Below are 20149 nucleotides of genomic sequence, written 5' to 3'. Positions count from 1 at the left end.
GAAGGCTAGAAGGGATACAGCTGCGGCTACTGGCCATGCGCATTCACATATTTTCCGAGCCAACATAAAATAAACTAAAAATAACATAGCTTATTCCCTTTACAGTGGCAGCCAACAACAGCACAGCTTAACCCTCCGCACATTTAATTATATTGAAAAAGTTTCAATTCAGTCGATCTTTTTTTTTTTTACCCCGTTTTAACCTACACTCTATGCCTATGGGTTTAACATGTATTTCTATGGAGATATAGCAGCGACGGCACATAATTTCTGCGTTCTGATTGGTCAGATCCCCTGTCAATCAAGCTCTTTGCGAAAAACCTTCTTGCTTTTTCCAGCATTCTTAAAAAGTAAATTGTATTATAGTCTATATTTATTATATAAGCATTTCCATGTTAACTTGACTTTTTCCTATAGATTTTTTTAGCTTGATTTTATAATTTCTCTTTTTTTAATTTTCTTTGAAGTTTACAGACATGACTCAATGATAACAATATTACTATAATTATAATATTTGTATATTTATAGCTCAAAGTCTGCAAAGGGGTAAATATACGTAACAAATCTTTTTTAAATGTATCATCTTTTATTGCAAAATTATACACTTTATCAAACTTTGATTCTTGCCTTAAACTTTTAAACAAAGGTATTTTTATAAAAATTTTATTTTATCACAATCTTCTGTCAATTTCAGCAAGTCAAGAACAAATTTACACTCACGTGAATTATGTATTAGGTATGTTACGGTCTCTGACAGACAACATGTCGAAGCCACTCAGACTGCCATAACTTTCCTGGACCCCTGCTTCTCAAAATTTCTGCTGTGCACATTATTGTTTTGACAGACATCAATGTCATGATATTCATTCATATGATGTGGATTTGAAAACAGATGGATTGTTAGGTAATAATAATTTATTTATTATCTGGAAGGTATTCAGTGAAGTGATTGAAATGTTTTTTTGCATAGTTCATTATACTTATTTTATGAAATGACGTTTATTTTGTGGTTTAGTTCATATTTGCATATTTTTGATAAATAAACTTTGACTTCATTTAATGCACTTGAACTTACAATAGACCACTTACAATTTTTTGGTTGTACCTGATGTGCCTTGTGGTGCATGTCCATTAAATCACAAATGCAAAACATTCATGTAAATTAACTTTATTTTGCATTGAACAAAAGCATGTTTCATGACTCTGCAGTACCATGCACACCAGAATCTGAATTCAGTCCCAATGACAGATCCCTTCAGGTTGAAGATTCGTGATGTTGGAAATATTTAAAGGGATAGTTCACCCCAAAATTAAAATTCTGTCATTACTCGCCCTCATGTCGTTCCAAAACCGTAAGACCTTCGTTCATCTTCGGAACACAAATTAAGATATTTTTGATGAAATCGGAGAGCTATCTGGCCCTCAATAGACAGCAACACAACTGAAATGTTCCCAGGTCCAGAAACGTAGTAAATACATTGGTAAAACAGTCCATGTGACATCAGTGGCTCGACTTCAGTTTTGCGACGCTACGAGGATACTTTTTTTTGCGCGAAGAAAACAAAATGAACAATTTCCTCAACCATTCTTCTTCCCCGAGTTACGTCGTCCTCCATATTGGAGTGTTCTGAAGATGAACGAAGGTCTTACAGGTTTGAAACGACATGAGGGTGAGTAATTAATGAAATTTTCATTTTGGGGTGAACTAACCCTTTAAAGGTCAGAGGTGCCCCACAGTCCTCTAAAACATATTCATATTTACAAGCTATAAACAAAGAAAACAACAGACCACAGCACATAAATACCACACACATTACATTTTCTGTCATGTAAAAGCTTTAAGCAATAAATAATAAATATGTAATGAACACCTACATTTTTAGGTTTGGTAATGTAATGAACACTTTTTCTTCTCTGCAGTGTCAGGAAATGTTCTATTTATTTCAAGAAATAATCTACTGCCAGTATGAGTCTGACAACTACTGATAACGGAAAACTGAATTTACAGGCATGACATAAGTCCAATACCGTAACTTTTCTCTCTATTTTTGCACTTCTAAAACCATGTGTTGAGCCATTCACACATGGACATGCTACATTATGTATGTATGTGCCAACTGCTGGTGTGAATACTCTGCATGATTTCACTTGATGATAAGACAAACTAATACGAGCCAAAAATTAGGAATGCTATTTTCTTCTGAGATGTTCTTGTAGGATTGAAGACTTCAGCTACATGTCAAGCATATTCGAGGGTTATGACAGTCATGACACTGATTTTTGGCATTATGTGACTCTTGTTGTTACAGAAAAAAAAAACATGACAATTGTATTACAAAAATAACCCTCATACAGGAAATCATGAATTTCCTATTATAGGAACAGCCAAAGACCAAATACATGGCACCTGTATTACAAGAACAATCCTCAGAATGAAAACCATGGCATTTATGTTATTGAAAGCAATTGTCAGACTATAAACCATGGCAACTGTGTTAGATGTATATCCCTCAGAAAGGAAACCATGGTAACTATGTTACAGGAACATTTGTCAGAGCAGAAACCATGTCAACAGTGTTACAGAATAACTCTCAGATTGGAAACCATGTAAATTGTGTTACAGGAACATCCCTCAGAAAGAAAACCATGGCAACTTAGTTACAGGAACATTTCTCAGGTTGGAAACCATGGCAACCATTTTACGGGAACAAACCAAAGATAAGAAACCATGACAACTGCATTACAGGAACATTCATCAGAAAAGACACCATGGAAACAGCGATGCAACGTACTTGCGTTATAGAACAACTCTCAGAATGGAAACCATGGAAACAGCATTACAGAATCATTCACCACGGCAACTATGCTACAGGAAAATCTGTCAGACCAGGAACCATGGCAACAGCATAGACTGGAAACCATGACAATTGTGTTACACTAACATCCCTGGCAAAAGAATTACAGAACAACTCTCAGAAAGGAAACCATGGTAACTAGGAAACCATGGTAGCTATGTTACAGGAAATCTGTCAGACCAGAAACTCATAACTCTCAGACTGGAAACCATGACAATTGTGTTATACTAAAATCCCTGGCAACAGAATTACAGAGCAACTCTCAGAAAGGAAACCATGGTAACTATGTTACAGAAAAAAATCTGTCAGACCAGAAACCATGGCAACTATGTTACAGGAACATCTGTCAGGCCAGAAACCATGGCAACAGCGTTACAGAACAACTCTCAAAAAGGAACACTGGACATCCTGGGAACAGCATTACAGAACAACCCTCAGGCTGGAAAATGTAACAACCTTCAGATGGGCCATTACATGCAACAGTGTCAAAACTTATAAAAGGATGTTTACAATCTACAAAAGAAGCGTTACTATAGTAACTCTGCAGAAGTTTTGTTTGTTTGATGTATTATAATATCTCATCTCTTGATGGTGCACGCAGGGAAATTACAAGGAGTGAGCAGATGTGGATGGCTGATAGAACGTTCAGGTGTTACGTTTCAGGATTGGTTTTACAGCTACACCGCAGTCCTGTTCATCATTTTCTTGTCTTTTTCTTCACTCAGTCTCTTCCAAAGTCTTTTCACATGTTTTTTCAATCTGTTCTAACTCTCTCCGTCCCTCATTCGAGTTTGCTGAGGAAGTCGAGCAGAGCGCGGTGGAACTCGCGGGGTTTGTCCATGTAACAGGCGTGTCGCGCTCCTGCTAGCTTCACCACGGTGTGATGAGGCAGCTGAATCAGGTTCTTATGGGATTGGGCGCCCAGATTGGTGTCTAACTCGCCATATATGACCAGTGTAGGAGTCTGTCAGATGAGAAGTGAGAATTAAAACCGAGCATTAAAATCAAGGAATTCTTAAATGTGAGATGAATCGAAAGGATTACGACACCTGGATGTCGCGGTACTGCTGTGGGGTGATGCCGCGGGTGCCCACGGGGGCGATGGGCACAAAGCCATGCAGCTGGGCACTGTGTTTCTGGAGGAACGGCAGGGCGTAATGGCCGCTCATAGACGGGCTCAGTAACACCGGTGCTCGCACACCCAGAGACTCCAGAAAGCGCTTTAGCAGGTCCACGCGGCTCTGATCCGACTTTACCGACTCTGAGTCCGGAGAATTCCCAAAACCTGACAAGAAACAAGACGATTTAGGGATCTGCTTTATATGTTTTTAACATATAAAAATCAGCATATCAAGAACATTAATAAAGTGAATTATAAGTACCGGGCAGGTCGAGAGCGAGAGCTTGGTACCCATTGGATGCCAGCAGGCTGAGGGTGCCTAACTCCTCCCAAGTTTTAGAGGTGAAGGCCTGACCATGAAGAAGCACCATCTGCAGCCTGATGGAGAGGAGATACAGTTCCTGAATCTTTACCGTTATGTAAGAATAGGTCGTAATACTTCAATGCAGAATATTGTAAGTTCGAAAATCACCATGGTTACCATAGTTTTCATTAAAATACCACTGTCTATCTGTTCATCTATCTATCAAACTTTCAAGCAACCAGCCAAAACGCCTCAGCTACCATTCAAAACACTAGCAACCAGCCAGAATGCATGAATACTAATCATTTTAGCCGGCGAAATCCAGTCAATGTGCATCCACACAGTTGGGAATTTTGTGTGAGGGCGAAAGGTTTACTTCTGCAAAATTACTATAGTAAATTGATTCTGCAAGTGAAAGCAAGGTTTCTCAGGGGAAACGCAACATTTTGCAAGAAAACACAGAAGTATCTTGTTAAACACAATATTTAGCAAGAGAAGCCAAAAGTAACAAGAAAAAACAAGGTTTCTCATTAAACACAACATTTAACGAGAGAATATAAAAGGTTGTGTGAGAAAAAGGGCCTGAGTTTCTCGGGGGAAAACTATATTTTGAGAGAAAACAAAAGTTTTACAAGAAAACACAAAAGTTTATCTGTGAACACAATATTTTGCAAGAGAACACAAGTTTTGTGAGCGAAAGCTGGGTTTCTTGGGAAAATGCAATATTTTGCGAGAAAAAAGTTTTGCAAGTGAATGCAAAGTTTCTTAGGGTAAGACAATATTTGCAAGAAAACAAAGTTTTCTGAGCGATAGTGTTCTCAGGGAAACAATACGTGTTGAGAGAACAAAAGGTTGTGCAAGCGAAGGCAAAGTTTCCAGGGAAAAGCAATATTTTGCGAGAGTGCGCAAAGTTTCTCTGTGAACACAATATTTTGCAAGAGAATACAAAAGTTCTGCAAGCGAATGCAAGGTTACATTTTTCTAAATCACTATGGGATGAGATATAATTGTGCAGAGAAATTAATAAATGATTATACAATAAATTTAAAATGTAAGCTATAATGTTGTATTTTCCCTTACAACATTTTACCAAGTTTTACAACAACAAAACCAAAAAAAAAAACATAGTTAATAGTTAAACCATAGTAACCACAAATTAACCATGGTTTTGCAATACTTACCTTAGTTTAACCGTGGTACTTGTAATAATACTGTGGTTATACAAATGGTAATCAATGTAAAAAAAACATGGTTACTACACTTTTACTACAATAAAACTGTGGTTAATTCTTGTAAGGCCGGTACAATACCTTGCCACATAGCTGTAAATTAGATTTTTAATGGATACGAACTGAAGAACTAAACAGATTTAATTTTATGCAGCTTTATGATGTAATTTGGAACATGCCAATAATGCACCAAAACTGATGTCTATCTCTGCAGCTCAACACAGTCTTTAAATAACTATGGCATACAACTTAAATTATGAAGTAACCTGACCTGGGCACTATCTGTCGCCCAGTGCTGTCCACGGGCAGAGCCTCCCTGAAGAAGAGCGGCGGGTCCCCGGGCAGCTGTCCGGTCCTGACCGTGATGTTGATGCTGTTTGACGGCGGCGGAGGAGAGGCGACGATCAGCCCCATCCGCTGCTGCACCTCCAGAGACGGCTCCATGCTCCCCTGCCGCATGGAGGGCAGCAACAGATACAGCAGCACTGTGGCCAGCAACACCAGCCCCAAAACCACCAGACGGTTGCGGAAGAAATTCATCATCTGCATGTAAACTCATTTAATTACAGCAAATAAAACATTCACACTCGGTTTAACAAACTGACACAATAAACAACCATTAATCTCATTAATAACAGCGGATTAAACCCCCAGACTCCATTTTAACCCGGTGACATTTAAAAAAAAACGAAAATATCTCAAATGCATGATCGATTACATAAAGTACATACTTGCACATTAAAACAAACTATGCATCATTTTTATTTTTAGTTAATGCATAAAAGTCTCCATCTAAATAACGTCGCTAAAACAAAGTGCGCAGACGTGCTGCTACAACCAACCTGCCGATAAACGCAAAAACATGACAGCTAGGTCGTGCATTTGTACTTACCTATAAAGTATACGAAATACTATAAATATCCAATAACCGGTGACTGTCTGAAAGTTTGGTACTGATCATAATTCGCATGTAGTGTCAGTAGCGCAGCGTTAATGCGTCGCTCACAATAACAGTTCCGTGTGGAAACGGGTGAGCGTGAACAATGGTTCCGACTTTTTTTGAGTCGCGCTCATTCCTGTTTGTCTTTCCTTGGAAGTCTGTTAAAGTTGTTGCGAAATGATATCTCATAATAATGTTACTTAACAACACAAACATGTTACTACACATTTGGAAATCTACCGAGCCTGAGAAGAGACATGGTGATGAAAGAAAAAAGAGAATTGAGGAACAATTGTATTTCAATATTTCGTTCTCTAGCAAAACCTTTTGTGCGTGAATGCAGAGTTTCTCAGGAAATGAATATTTAGCGAGAAAATACAAATGTTTTGTGAACAAATGCAAAAGTTTTTTGGGAAACAATATCTATCTATCTGTCTGTCTGTCTGTCATCTATCTATCTGTCCGTCTATCTATCTATCTATCCATCTATCCATCTATCTATCCGTCTATCGTCCATCTATCCATCTATCTATCTATCTATCTATCTGTCTGTCTGTCTTCCATCTATCCATCTATCTATCTTCCATCTATCGTCCATCTATCTATCTATCTATCTATCTATCTATCTATCTATCTATCTATCTATCTATCTATCTATCTATCTATCCATCTATCGTCCATCTATCTATCCATCTATCGTCCATCTATCTATCCATCTATCGTCCATCTATCTATCCATCTATCGTCCATCTATCTATCTATCCATCCATCCATCCATCCATCCATCCATCCATCCATCCATCCATCCATCCATCCATCCATCCATCCATCCGTCTATCTATCTATCTATCTATCTATCTATCTGTCTATCTGTCTATCTGTCTGTCTGTCTGTCTGTCTGTCTTCCATCTATCTATCTATCTATCTATCTATCTATCTATCTATCCATCCATCCATCTGTCTTCCATCCATCCATCTATCTTCCATCTATCCATCTATCTTCCATCTATCCATCTATCGTCCATCTATCTATCTATCTTCCATCTATCGTCCATCTATCTATCTATCGTCCATCTATCCATCTATCTATCTATCGTCCATCTATCTATCTATCTATCTATCTATCCATCTATCGTCCATCTATCCATCTATCTATCTATCCATCTATCTTCCATCTATATATCTATCTATCTATCTATCTGTCTGTCTTCCGTCTTCTATCTATCTATCTATCCATCCATCTATCTATCTTCCATCTATCCATCTATCGTCCATCTATCTATCTATCTATCCATCTATCGTCCATCTATCCATCTATCCGTCTGTCTTCCGTCTTCTATCTATCTATCTATCCATCCATCCATCTGTCTTCCATCTATCCATCTATCTATCTTCCATCTATCCATCTATCGTCCATCTATCTATCCATCTATCGTCCATCTATCCATCTATCCATCTATCTGTCTGTCTGTCTTCCATCTATCCATCTATCTTCCATCTATATCTATCTATCTATCTATCTATCTATCTATCTATCTATCTATCTATCTGTCTTCCGTCTTCTATCTATCTATCTATCCATCCATCCATCTGTCTTCCATCTATCTATCTCCGCCCATCCATCTCTATATCAGCATCTAATACTAATTTATTGCTACGATATTTATTGCTAAATAAGAACTACCGTTTGATACTATTACTTTACTACGGTACAAAAGTCAGAAGGACAGCAATCTGACGACAGCAGAAAACAAGGCCATGGCATAGTTTTACTTTCTTTTCTAGTCAGATAAAGAGAAAAATAAGTGCTATTGTTCAGCAGAGCCACGTGTAATATCGTACTGATGACGTATAGGCTTAGACATGTGGACTTATTGCAGTGCGATTCCCAACAGTCTGAGCCACAGATTCCAGTATTATTCACACACAGCAGCAAACACACGGAAGATCCCAGAGCAAAGGCCCCGCTGGGGGTCAGAGAAGAGGGGGAGAGAATAAAAGGAGACTGGATGTCTGCTTTGAGTTATAACACCAGGCGTTCTCTGTGCTGCCAGCCCATATTGTTCCCTTTGCACCGTCGACTACCCCCTCAGAAGTGAAGCAGGACCTAGAAAACAAGAAACCAAGGGCTGGAAAAAAACTAGAGGAAACGTAAACTAGTGAGGATGAGGGGAAATCGACATTTAGAAACAGATTCCTAAATGTCTCATCACTTTTCAATGTTTGAAGCAAAAATTTCCAGTTTAAATAAAACAAACCCCAGCTTTTCAACATGGTTTCGGACTCTACTGGAGTTACTTTGTGAAACTACAAAATTACAAGCAAGAGGTTGCTTTTAAATATGAAATTTATTGTAAAAATATAAAACGAACACATTCAGCACAATTCACTTGACAGAGTCACCAAACACATGATAAAATTCAACCAGAAAGCGATCGATCCTGTATAACTCACGTTAACATATCAATCCAGACAAAACAAGCAGAATTTGGTATCAAAATTCTATTGTATGAAAATAAAAATGAAGCTTCAACACAATCAATTAAAGAGACAATTAAAAAGAAATTTATATAATTATTTGCTTTGTTGTCCAGACAAGAAAGCAGTCAGACAGGTTTGAAAATAAGTTCATAAATGACAGAAGTTTCTTTTTTAGGTGAACTACAATGAGAAGAAATACAGGAAAACAAAACCAATCTATGATGGTGTGTTTTTTTGCCGTAATGACACAAACTCAAATGAAACACAAATAAAGCCTTTCCAGTTTATCCCACACAAATAAAGAGCAGAAATGCAAAGTTCGGGGGGAAATCGTGCCTCAAAACAGATTTGTGCAACCTAGGCAGAAAAATGAAAAGGCATATTCGCGTGTTTGAACCGCAGTTCACTGATTTGACATTTACATTCATGTTTTTGGCAGAAGAAGTTACAAGACTTTCAAAAATTCCTCACTATCCAGCAGTGGTCTAAGAAAACTGTCAACAAATCATATTTCACCCTAAATTAAAAGAAATGATTGACAAAACTTGTGTTTTTGTATATAGAAACCTAATTATAGGACCATTTAGATAATTATTCTTATTACTGTAAAGACAAATTCAAAATTCTACTTTAAATGTTAGAATGATTAATTTAAACATTTATAGTATAATAAAATATAATAATTTAAAATGTAATTTTATATTGTTGTGTTATGATTTCATTTAAATCATTTTGGTTTTCTTTTTTATTGTAATTAAACGATTTACTATAATGAGAAGCACATTGAGAAAAATGAGAATTAAAAAAATACATTACGATAATTTCTGGGAGTGTAATTAAAACAGGCTTCATTTTCCTCAAGTAATTTCTTTTGTAAATGTAATTTAATTTCTTTTAATGTTGGAGAACAATGTGTCATGAAAAAAAAGTTTCAAGCATATTTTAATATTACCGATTTAATATGAAGATAATAATTTATAATAAATTTCAATTTTATACCTTGTTGCATTGCCTTTAATATTACTTAATTTACAAATCATTATGATTTTCTTTTTACTATAAGAAAACAAATGCATAACTATGAGAATAATTTTTAAAAAATGTATTATGAGAATTTCTGGGAGGAAAATGCCCAACTGTCATGAAAATAAATGAAAAACAATGCTAAAAAATTAAAATGATCCTACAACTGGCTCCATTTTCCACATGCAAAATAATTTCTAATTTCTTTGAATTTTGGAGTGAAATGTGATACAGGAGATAGGTTTCAATCTAAGTGAGGCTTTAATGAGGCAGCAGCATTGCAAGTAACAAAATGTGTCCCTTTAAGGAGCTGGTCATGTGACACAGCAGAAATAAGGTCACAACTGGTTTTACGCAGGTATAAAGGCAGCAAAGAAATAAAAAATGCCTCGGATGACAGCAGAAGCCACCACATCAATTACTTTTTATAAAAAAATGCACACAGACAAGATAAAATTTCAATCGCATATACACAAACTTAGCCAAAAATCGCAATTTCACCTGTCGCAGTTCATCCTCCCATGCAGCAGGGGGCGATGCACTCGAACAAAACACACTGAACAGCTGCTGTGCTGTAAATACAGTCCACAGAGTTAGCGCACACATTCAAATTCTCCATTTCTGTTCAAATTCTAGCGAACAAAAGGCCTTCCTGCCATTGACGTTGCGCATCTCTTGACGAGAAAGCCCGGCGTATCAACCTCAAACCGCTTCCACCAAACTCCTCAGTGCAGGAACCCCATCAAGAGCAGCGGCAGCAGCAAAACCTGCAAAAACGTTGTCCAGACGAGCGCGGCTCTATTCCCAGCATCCCTCTGGCTGCAGTCGTCGCCGACGTAGCCATTATAGCATTGACACTGAAACTCATCGCGCATGCGGCTCAGCTCTTCTTCTCCCATCTGGCCCAAGACCTTCAGTGTGTTTCCCTGCCGCTCGATGCTGTGGGTGTTCGGGCTGAGATGCAGGTACGTGTCCGTGTCGGGCTGTTTGCGAAGGCAGCGGCCACGAAATCTGCAGAGGTTTTTGCTGCACTGCTCGGCGGCCGACGTCACGTTAAGTAGGTAGCGACCCAACGGCCCTCGCAGGTATTCGTTAAGACTGAAACAAGCCGCCTGGAAGATACGAGATTAAAGAATTAATCAAATACGACTTATTGTGTGTATTACATACAGTGGGGAAAAAAGTATTTGATCCCCTGCTGATTTTGTACGTTTGCCCACTGACAAAGAAATGATCAGTCTATAATTTTAATGGTAGGTTTATTTGAACAGTGAGAGACAAAATAACAAAAAAATCCAGAAAAATGCATTTCAAAAAAGTTATAAATTGATTTGCATTTTAATGAGTCAAATAAGTATTTGACCCCTTCGCAAAACATGACTTCTTACTTGGTGGCAAAAACCCTTGTTGGCAATCACAGAGGTCAGATGTTTCTTGTAGTTGGCCACCAGGTTTGCACACATCTCAGGAGGGATTTTGTCCCACTCCTCTTTGCAGATCCTCTCCAAGTCATTGAGGTTTTGAGGCTGATGTTTGGCAACTCGAACCTTCAGCTCCATCCACAGATTTTCTATGGGATTAAGGTCTGGAGACTGGATAGGCCACTCCAGGACCTTAATGTGCTTCTTCTTGAGCCACTCCTTTGTTGCCTTGGCTGTGTGTTTTGGGTCATTGTCATGCTGGAATACCCATCCACGACTCATTTTCAATGCTCTGGTTGGCTTCAATGCCCTGGCCCTGACGGTACATGGTCCCATCCATCGTCCTTTAATGCGGTGCAGTTGTCCTGTCCCCTTAGCAGAAAAACACCCCAAAGCATAATGTTTCCACCTCCATGTTTGACGGTGGGGATGGTGTTCTTGGGGTCATAGGCAGCATTCCTCCTCCTCCAAACACAGCGAGTTGAGTTGATGCCAAAGAGCTCGATTTTGGTCTCATCTGACCACAACACTTTCACCCAGTTCTCCTCTGAAACATTGGCAAACTTGAGACGGGCCTGTACATGTGCTTTCTTGAGCAGGGGGACCTTGCGGGCACTGCAGGATTTCTTCACGGCGTTGTGTTACCAATTGTTTTCTTGGTGACTATGGTCCCAGCTGCCTTGAGATCATTGACAAGATCCTCCCGTGTAGTTCTGGGCTGATTCCTCACCGTTCTGATGATCATTGAAACTCCACGAGGTGGATCTTGCATGGAACCCCAGTCCGAGGGAGATTGACAGTTATTTTGTGTTTCTTCCATTTGCTAATAATCGCACCAACTGTTGTCACCTTCTCACCAAGCTGCTTGGCGATGGTCTTGTAGCCCATTCCAGCCTTGTGTAGGTCAACAATCTTGTCCCTGACATCCTTGGACAACTCCTTGGTCTTGGTCATGGTGGAGAGTTTGGAATCTGATTGATTGAATGCTTCTGTGGACAGGTGTCTTTTATACAGGTAACAAACTGAGACTCCCTTTAAGAGAGTGCTCCTAATTTCAGCTCGTTACCTGTATAAAAGACACCTGGGAGCCAGAAATCTTGCTGACTGATAGGGGATCAAATACTTATTTGACTTATTAAAATGCAAATCAATTTCAAACTTTTTTGAAATGCGTTTTTCTGGATTTTTTGTTGCTATTCTGTCTCTCACTTTTAAAATAAACCTACCATTAAAATTATAGACCGATCATTTCTTTGTCAGTGGGCAAACGTACAAAATCAGCAGGGGATCAAATACCCCCCCCCCCCCCCCCCCCCACACACACACACACACACACACACACTGTATTATACATGCAAATTAATATTTTAATATTATTATGATATTATTATTTTCAACACATTTTCATTTTAAGATTCATAAAAATTGTAATATAATATTCAATAACTATACATTTATATAAATAAAAAACTGTGATATATATATAAAATTACAAATAAACAAACAAAATATTTAATACAGCTGTTTTGTTCACTCTCTCTATAAACAATAAGAGCAATGCCTGACAAATGATGAAAGAAATGTTGTATAAAATACTGTTAAGTTTTTTAAATGAATAAATGAACATTAGATGATGACAAACGTAATCTTTAAGTAAAATTCATAGGGGAAATTAATATGCAATACATTAAAATAAAATAATATTGTCAGATACCCAATATAGTATTGAAATATTGTGCATCCATAAACCCTATTATGATCATAAAAGACCCCTCCACATGTTAAAGTCCTGATCACCCTGTCAGGGTTTATTTTGTCATTATAACAGACTCATTGTACATGACCCATTACTTATGTAGAATAAATATTTATTCACCATCTGCCAATACAAAAAACCAACATCGCTCGACCCCTCAATTAATGTAAAGACAGCGAGTCGGCGCTTTGATTTGGGCACAAACTTACCTGACTGCTGGCGTAGTTGGAGTCGCCCCAGAGGATGACGCCTGCTACACCCAACGCCACGCTCTCACCGATGGTCGACACCAGATCCGTCTGCACACAGAGAGAGAATCATCAGTTCAGCACAGCACTAATGTGAGGATCCCATCAGGAAGCTAACAGGTGTTTTAGATAACGCTTCATGCGTCACTGAACTCACAAATAATTGCCTCACCAAACACTGAGCTTCTTGTGAGTGTTTGTGAATAGTTTGTCTTGTGTGCGCATTTGTTAGTCATTCTGCCGTTTGTTTATTTGTGACATCGGTGATGAACGACTAAGACTTCATTCTTCTCTTTCTTGACCACACACTTCGTCTTCAGCCTTTTCATCACATTAGTGACAATCACACATTCAATCTTTGGCTTTTGTTGAACTGCTTCACCTCTCGTTCCTCAGACACTGATGTCAATTCCTGCGACAATCCAAACTTTTCTGTGTGATAAATGAATTACTGACTTCTCCATAACAGACATACTATGTATCAAATCACAAGAAAACTACTTTATGTCTGTCATTACATTTACATTATGTCTGCCATATTTTACTTGGGCAAAGTTTGTTGGTTTGTTTTTTATTATTGTAATAAAAATAAGAATTATTAATTAGGAAAGGGGTGTGTGGCCCATACTCGGAATTAGTGCTCTGCATTTAACCCATCCAAGTGTACACACAGTAGTGAACACACACCCGGAGCAGTGGGCAGCCAATGCTGCGGCGGCCGGGGAGCAGTTGGGGGTTCGGTGCCTTGCTCAAGGGCACCTCAGTCGTGGTATTGAGGGTGGAGAGAGCGCTGGACATTCACTCACCCCACCTACAATCCCTGCCGGCCCGAGACTCTAACCCACGACCTTCAGGTTACAAGTCCTGTGTGTACTATATATTTTAAAACATTTATAATTGAACCCTTGTGCAACCGTATGACATTTTTGTCCATTTTAGTTTTGTTTTTGATAATTTAGCCTGTGTTAATGCTAACTGCATAAATTTTGGCTCAGGTGTGTATTTTTATTGGAAATTTAATATTCCACCCTCATTTCCTTTAATACATTTATTTTGCACTAGGTACAAAAAAATAGTTCCACTCAGGCCCTTAAGGACAAAAATGTCCCCATTGCCATTTTTAATCGCAGTGCAGTTTAACTGTAAAATGATACAATTTTTGTTAATAGGCTTTCATTCTGTTGGCAAGGCTTCAAAATGCAATTTTTTACCAGATGGTGCCATTATTTCAGGTTTGGCCTATAAAGCAAATACTCGCTTTATTCCTGTTTTTTGCTTCTTCGTATTATGGAGCCAATTGGATAAATAATGCAGCTATAATTGTGTGGGTGTATTGGTATGGATGTCAGAGTGTGGTTTGTATGTGTCGTTAAAAAAAAAAAGGGTGTTCTTGTAATATTTGAGAAAGAAAAACTCTACTGTAAATCACAAATCCAACCATTGTGTGCACCAGCAGAGTTTTGCTGGCATCTAATGGGGAACATTTGGTGCTGCACCCAAACAAAATCTTACTGAAAGCTAATTTTTTGAGATATCAACCTCAAATTTGGAACACAACTTTATGGCTTTGATTTTCTAGCAGGTTTAGAGTTCAACATGTTTCATAAAATATATTTTATATAAAATATTGTTCATAAATCATTCTCATAAGCTTAAACCTGTATTAAAAAAAATTTTGGTTTCACTTTTTAAACTTTTACAACTTTACTTTAATTTTAAAAACCATAAAAAAAAAAAAAAAAAAAAAAAAAAGGGATGATAGATTTCATACGTGACCCTGGACCACAAAACCAGTCATAAGGGTAAATTTTTTTAAATTGAGATTTATAAATAAGCTGAACAAATAAGCTTTCCATTAATGTATGGTTTGTTAGGATAGGACAATATTTGACTGAGATGCAACTATTGGAAAATCTGGAATCTGAGGATGCAAACAAATCTAAATACTGACAAAATCGCCTTTAAAGTTGTCCAAATGAAGTTATTAGCAATGCATATTACTAAACAAAAATTAAGTTTTGATATTTTTACTGTAGGTAATGTACAAAATATCTTCATGGAACACGATCTTTACTTAATACCCAATAAAAAGAAAAATCGATAATTTTGGCCCACGCAATGTATTGTTGGCTATTGCTACAAATATACCTGTGCTACTGGTTTTGTGGTCCAGGGTCACGTATGGTATATTCATGTAATACATTTTCGGCAGATACTTATATTCTGGCCGATAATCATTTTCAAGTTACGGACCACAACCGATAAATAACCAATTATTACAATTCTAAACTATTTATCTTAAATAAAATAAATGTACTGAAAATTAAAATCCATTATTTTAAATACCACAAGTTTAGTCCGCACATTTATAATTTATGGTATAAAGGACAAAAATGGATATTTATTCGGAGATCTGCTAAATATTACATTCACCAGCATTATTAAATTAATATTTTTTTTAGAAAAGATTAACTTTCAGTGAGCATTAGATGAAGTAAAAGGTCATTTAAATGTAAAAATAAAGCAAATATCCATAAGCAACAATTAAATATCCAATATCAATATAACTCTAGTATTGCCCGATAACTAACAGGATAACAATATGTTGTGCACAACAACTTATGGTTCAGGTCAACTTCAACAAATAAGCGCCCCCACACTGGTTTACACTATTTTTGAGGAAAATCAAACACCAAGCATCATCTTACGAAAATCTCACCTCTGTTAGCAGCAGGAGTTCAAGAGGGTTGCCGTTAGAAGCTGGGGGATTGTTTTGGTAAGTGGGTCGCGTGTAAATAAACACAGGTCTGGCTGACCCATTCCCAACAGACGCCAATCTCATGCCCTCCTTGACTCGGTTCCGTACGAACTGGCGTCCAGTCAGTTGGTCCTTCAGCATTTTTCCCATGTATATAGAAGGATACAGAGCTGTACTCTCAGTCCACAGCCACTGCAGTTCGTTGTTCCTTTTCACCTCCACGTCTGGACAGTGTCCCGTGTAGCTCTTATTTTTGTAATTGTGATTGTAACAATCAGGAAAGAGGTAGAAACCCCAAAGCTGATGGGGCCGTAAACTCTTGGCCGATCGAAGCGTCTCCAACATGAACTTACGTGCAGAAAGCTCAAACTCTTGCTGGGCCACTTTGGCCACCTGATCTTGAGGCCAAGTTGGGTTTTTCTTCTCGACTAACCGTCGCGAATTATTGCGGTAAATGTCTTTAGTGCCCCAGTTACGTATCCAGAGGGGCCGCCACTCTTCCCAATCGATCACAGCGAGACCTTTCACTGTCGGTTCCTTGATGTATTTCTTGAGCCCTTCCGGCATCTGCTCTAGGTGTTGCGTGAGACTGGCGACCTGCGGTAGGCCACCGTTGACTGGAGTGCCGTTTGGCAGAAAATACGGGTACAAACCCAAACGGTCGTGATAGAAGATGGTGAGATTTTGCTTGGTGAAGCCCTCGTTTGGTGACGCCACTATTTGGAACTGATCCAACTGGAAGGTGACATCATGTCGAGGTCGACAGTCTTCTGTTGGGGCGTTCCAGGCCAAAAGCAACGGCTTGCCAGAATACAGCGGCCATCTAGTGTTTTTTAACTGCTGTGCTTTTAAACAGATCCAAAAGAGCATCAAAAACAAGAGTCGGAGCCAGGAGACCCACTGAGGTCGGGTCGCCCCAAAGAGACCTGTGATGTTTTTCATTTCAGACCTAAGAATACAGCAAACCACTACAATTAATACAATTTGAAACTCATTTAGAGTGTTCTATAGCATGCTAAAACATTGTTTCATGTGCAGTTGGTTCATTGGTACATTATACATATATTAGAACAAATACAATCATGAATTTTGCACAATTTCATGATAAAGATTCACTGTATATTTAAAGAACACATTTCATGGGAATCGAACCTAGGACCTTGGCTTTGTTAAAACCATGCTCTACCAGCTGAGTTACAAGTTTAAAAGTAAAAAGTCTGGAAGGAACTTTTAAAAGGAAGGAAATAAATGACTATTAATACAAACAACCACTTGCAAAATGACATCCTCTGCAAGAATTAAAATAGTCATCATTAATTCATTGTATTATCAACATGCTTGCACAAATAAATGAGAACATTTACATTCAGGCATTGACCAAACTTTTGTCAAATGCTTCTAAAATAGATTTTACAGTACATGTGATCGCTGGGAATCGAACCCATGCCCTTAGAATTATTAGAACGCAGTTCTGGCATTCGAAATAGAACAAATGAAAACAAACAATAAGCACTCATATTTTGAACATTCCACAGAGCGTTTAAACTTTGTTTCAAACATACGTTTCGGATCATCGTTTAGTGTTGTATGCAACAAAACCACTTCCGCTTCACATTCTAGAAACAGTTACACAAACTAACTGTAATCTGTTAAGAGGAAACACAGACCTGTATAACGTTAGATCAGACTGAACCCGTCCAGCACACCGGTCCGATCACTCATAAACTACCACGTAGCCTCCACCCCATCCATCCAGCGGATGCCAACACCTCATAACTATAAATTCCCAATCGCTATTTCAAACCAATCTATTATCATTGTTTCCTCGTCTTTGAAACGCCCCGTTCGCGTTCAGTGACTAGCGCTGGTGCCCCAGCTAGCTCATCTGGATCAGCGTGATTGAATGTGTGCGGATTTCGGCCCTCAGATTGATAAATGTAGTTGTGGATAGAGGGGTGCCAGTTTGTATATAAGACGCAATTTGCTATTCTGTTAAGTTAAATTTTGAGACCACTCGATGTAATACGATATAATATCACGGATTAAATCTATATAAAGTGCTGAAGTCGTTGCTTGTGGGTGTAAAAGCAGAGTAGTTCTCTTAAATATACCCCCCCCCTCCCCCTTACATGGCGAGTTGGTTTAGTCCGAATTTCTCCGCTGGTAATGAAGAAGCGCGTTTCTACTGAACCGAGCTGAGAGACCTGCAGGAGTCTAAAGCCATTATAAACATATCATTCCGAAATCATTCGGAGAATTAAATTCTCTTTCTGCCTTTTCCTTCCTTTGCTCTGCTTATAATTTTCCACGTTATAAGGGTAAAACTACAGCATGACTAAAGACTAACAAGCAAAAAGTACTGAGGTAGCCTAATATTACTGTTGTTTTTGAACGCGGTACCATTACAGTAGCCTATCATGTTTTTTTAAAGACATGTATCACGTTAATACCATGTTTCTGAACAGGAATCATGGTAATACCATGGTACTGTTTGAAATATATTACCATACAATATAGTGTTAGTGGAACTGGCATCAACCTTTGACAGACAGGAAGTCAGCTGACTGCAGGGAAGAGCAGTTTCCTGTGGCATTGGGACCATCCTGTGTGCTGACTAGGGTGACCAGATGAGATTGGTTGAAATTCGGGACGGGGGGGGGGGGGTAATGAATAATGAATAATAAAGATAATGAATTTCAAACGAAAGTGACTGAACCAATCATGTTTTTATTAATATAAGTAGCCTACATATACATATAATTTTATATAATATAGAAGTAATGTTAGGCTATTTTTATACTTCAAACTGAAGTTAATGAACCAAAAAAAAAAAAAAAAACAAGATGCTGCAGCCAATGACCAGCCGGCGGGGGCTGGTTGCCAGGCTGCAGGATGACTCAACCTCGCTCCACGGACAGTTTTTTATGTTTTATCAGACAATAACTATTTAAGATTTTGCTTCAGTATAATTTTCGGGACAATTAGAGCGGGATTCGGGATTCGGGACAGCAGCTTAGATTTCGGGACTGTCCCGAATTTTTCGGGACGTCTGGTCACCCTAGTGCTGACTGACCTGAAACTAATGACGTATTTGTGAATGAAACCACACAGATGCACTGTTATCCCTGAAATTGTTTTAAAGGAACACTCCACTTTTTTTGGAAATAGGCTCATTTTACAACTCCCCTAGATTTAAACAGTTGAGTTTTACCGTTTTTGAATCCATTCAGCCGATCTCCGGGTCTGGCGGTAGCACTTTTAGCTTAGCTTAGCATAGATCATTGCATCTCGCTCAAAAATGACCAAAAAGTGTTTCGATAATTTTCCTATTTAAAGATTTAATGATCTATGCTAAGCTAAGCTGAAAGTGCTACCGCCAGACCCAGAGATCGGCTGAATGGATTCAAAAACGGTAAAACTCAACTGTTTAAATCTAGGGGAGTTGTAAAATGAGCCTATTTCCAAAAAAAGTGGAGTGTTGTGTACCTGATTTTTTTTTTTGACTCTCAAAGTGATGGAACCCCTTCACTTCCATTTTATGAATCACCAAGGACCATGGATTCAGTCACCTACATTTGAAATGGCTTGAGGGTGAGCAAATTTTCATTTTGGGTGAACTTTTCCTGTAATACAAAAAAAAAAGCATTAATTGATGGAAATGTGATTTTCATTTTTCACTGATACAATGTTGTCTCTGCCACCTCAGACCCCTGACCTCACTGACATGAAGTGTGGCAATAAGAGGGATTCCTGTAATACCTGATCACCCTTCTTTGAAGAATTTTATGAAGTTGAAGTTGGAATCCGCGAAAGCGAAAATGTTGCACAACATCCCCTGTCTTTCTTGTGGTGAGATATTATGAGGTACTAAGTTTGTCACATCCACACTGTAAGCCCCTGCATGCAAACACATTTCACCACGAGTAACCGATTAAGCCACTTGCTCTTTACGGTTGCTAATGTTTGCTAATGTTTCAAGAACAAAAGCTCATTCAGGCTCAAACTATGAATCCC

The 20149-nt window shown here is 38.3% G+C and overlaps 2 protein-coding genes across 6 annotated transcripts; both read right to left on the bottom strand.

Annotated features, from left to right (window-relative positions):
• Positions 1 to 1154: 1154 nt before the first annotated feature.
• On the bottom strand, positions 1155 to 6536 carry LOC306867721 (protein ABHD14A-like). Of its 5 annotated transcripts, none has more exons than XR_013784042.1 (6): positions 6401 to 6530; positions 5780 to 6051; positions 4238 to 4353; positions 3905 to 4140; positions 2696 to 3819; positions 1155 to 2653 (listed from the first exon to the last, which is right to left on the bottom strand). XR_013784042.1 is itself a non-coding variant. In XM_079413556.1 (5 exons), the coding sequence occupies exons 2-5, from the start codon at positions 6049 to 6051 to the stop codon at positions 3637 to 3639; spliced, it is 807 nt and encodes a 268-aa protein (XP_079269682.1). In that variant the 5' UTR covers positions 6401 to 6530; the 3' UTR covers positions 1161 to 3636. The 5 variants fall into 5 exon arrangements, 1 of the variants encoding a protein (XP_079269682.1); XR_013784041.1 differs by having other exon boundaries at positions 1161 to 3157; positions 3197 to 3819; positions 6401 to 6536; XR_013784043.1 differs by having other exon boundaries at positions 1161 to 2672; positions 2714 to 3819.
• A 3143-nt stretch (positions 6537 to 9679) lies between these two features.
• LOC306867286 (hyaluronidase-2-like) lies at positions 9680 to 18044 on the bottom strand. The gene is made up of 4 exons (XM_079412883.1): positions 17803 to 18044; positions 16097 to 17084; positions 13339 to 13428; positions 9680 to 11064 (listed from the first exon to the last, which is right to left on the bottom strand). Exons 2-4 carry the CDS (start codon positions 17075 to 17077, stop codon positions 10678 to 10680), a joined length of 1458 nt encoding a protein of 485 aa, XP_079269009.1. The 5' UTR covers positions 17078 to 17084; positions 17803 to 18044; the 3' UTR covers positions 9680 to 10677.
• Between the last annotated feature and the right edge of the window lie 2105 nt (positions 18045 to 20149).

This window comes from Barbus barbus, assembly GCF_936440315.1.
Source record: "Barbus barbus genome assembly, chromosome: 49".
Taxonomy (NCBI): Eukaryota; Metazoa; Chordata; class Actinopteri; order Cypriniformes; family Cyprinidae; genus Barbus; species Barbus barbus.
The sequence above is the reverse complement of the archived record's forward strand: the minus strand, read 5'-3'. Positions and strand labels throughout refer to the sequence as shown.

Coding starts and splice junctions, on each gene's coding strand:
- LOC306867721 (XM_079413556.1), bottom strand. CDS start 6,051: ATGATGAATTTCTTCCGCAACCGTCTGGTGGTTTTGGGGCTGGTGTTG. Junction 4,141..4,237: donor TCTCGCTCTCGACCTGCCCG/GTACTTATAATT, acceptor GTTTCTTGTCAG/GTTTTGGGAATTCTCCGGAC. Junction 3,820..3,904: donor AGCAGTACCGCGACATCCAG/GTGTCGTAATCC, acceptor CTCATCTGACAG/ACTCCTACACTGGTCATATA.
- LOC306867286 (XM_079412883.1), bottom strand. CDS start 17,077: ATGAAAAACATCACAGGTCTCTTTGGGGCGACCCGACCTCAGTGGGTC. Junction 13,429..16,096: donor AACTCCTGCTGCTAACAGAG/GTGAGATTTTCG, acceptor CTCTGTGTGCAG/ACGGATCTGGTGTCGACCAT. Junction 11,065..13,338: donor CCAACTACGCCAGCAGTCAG/GTAAGTTTGTGC, acceptor CGTATCTTCCAG/GCGGCTTGTTTCAGTCTTAA.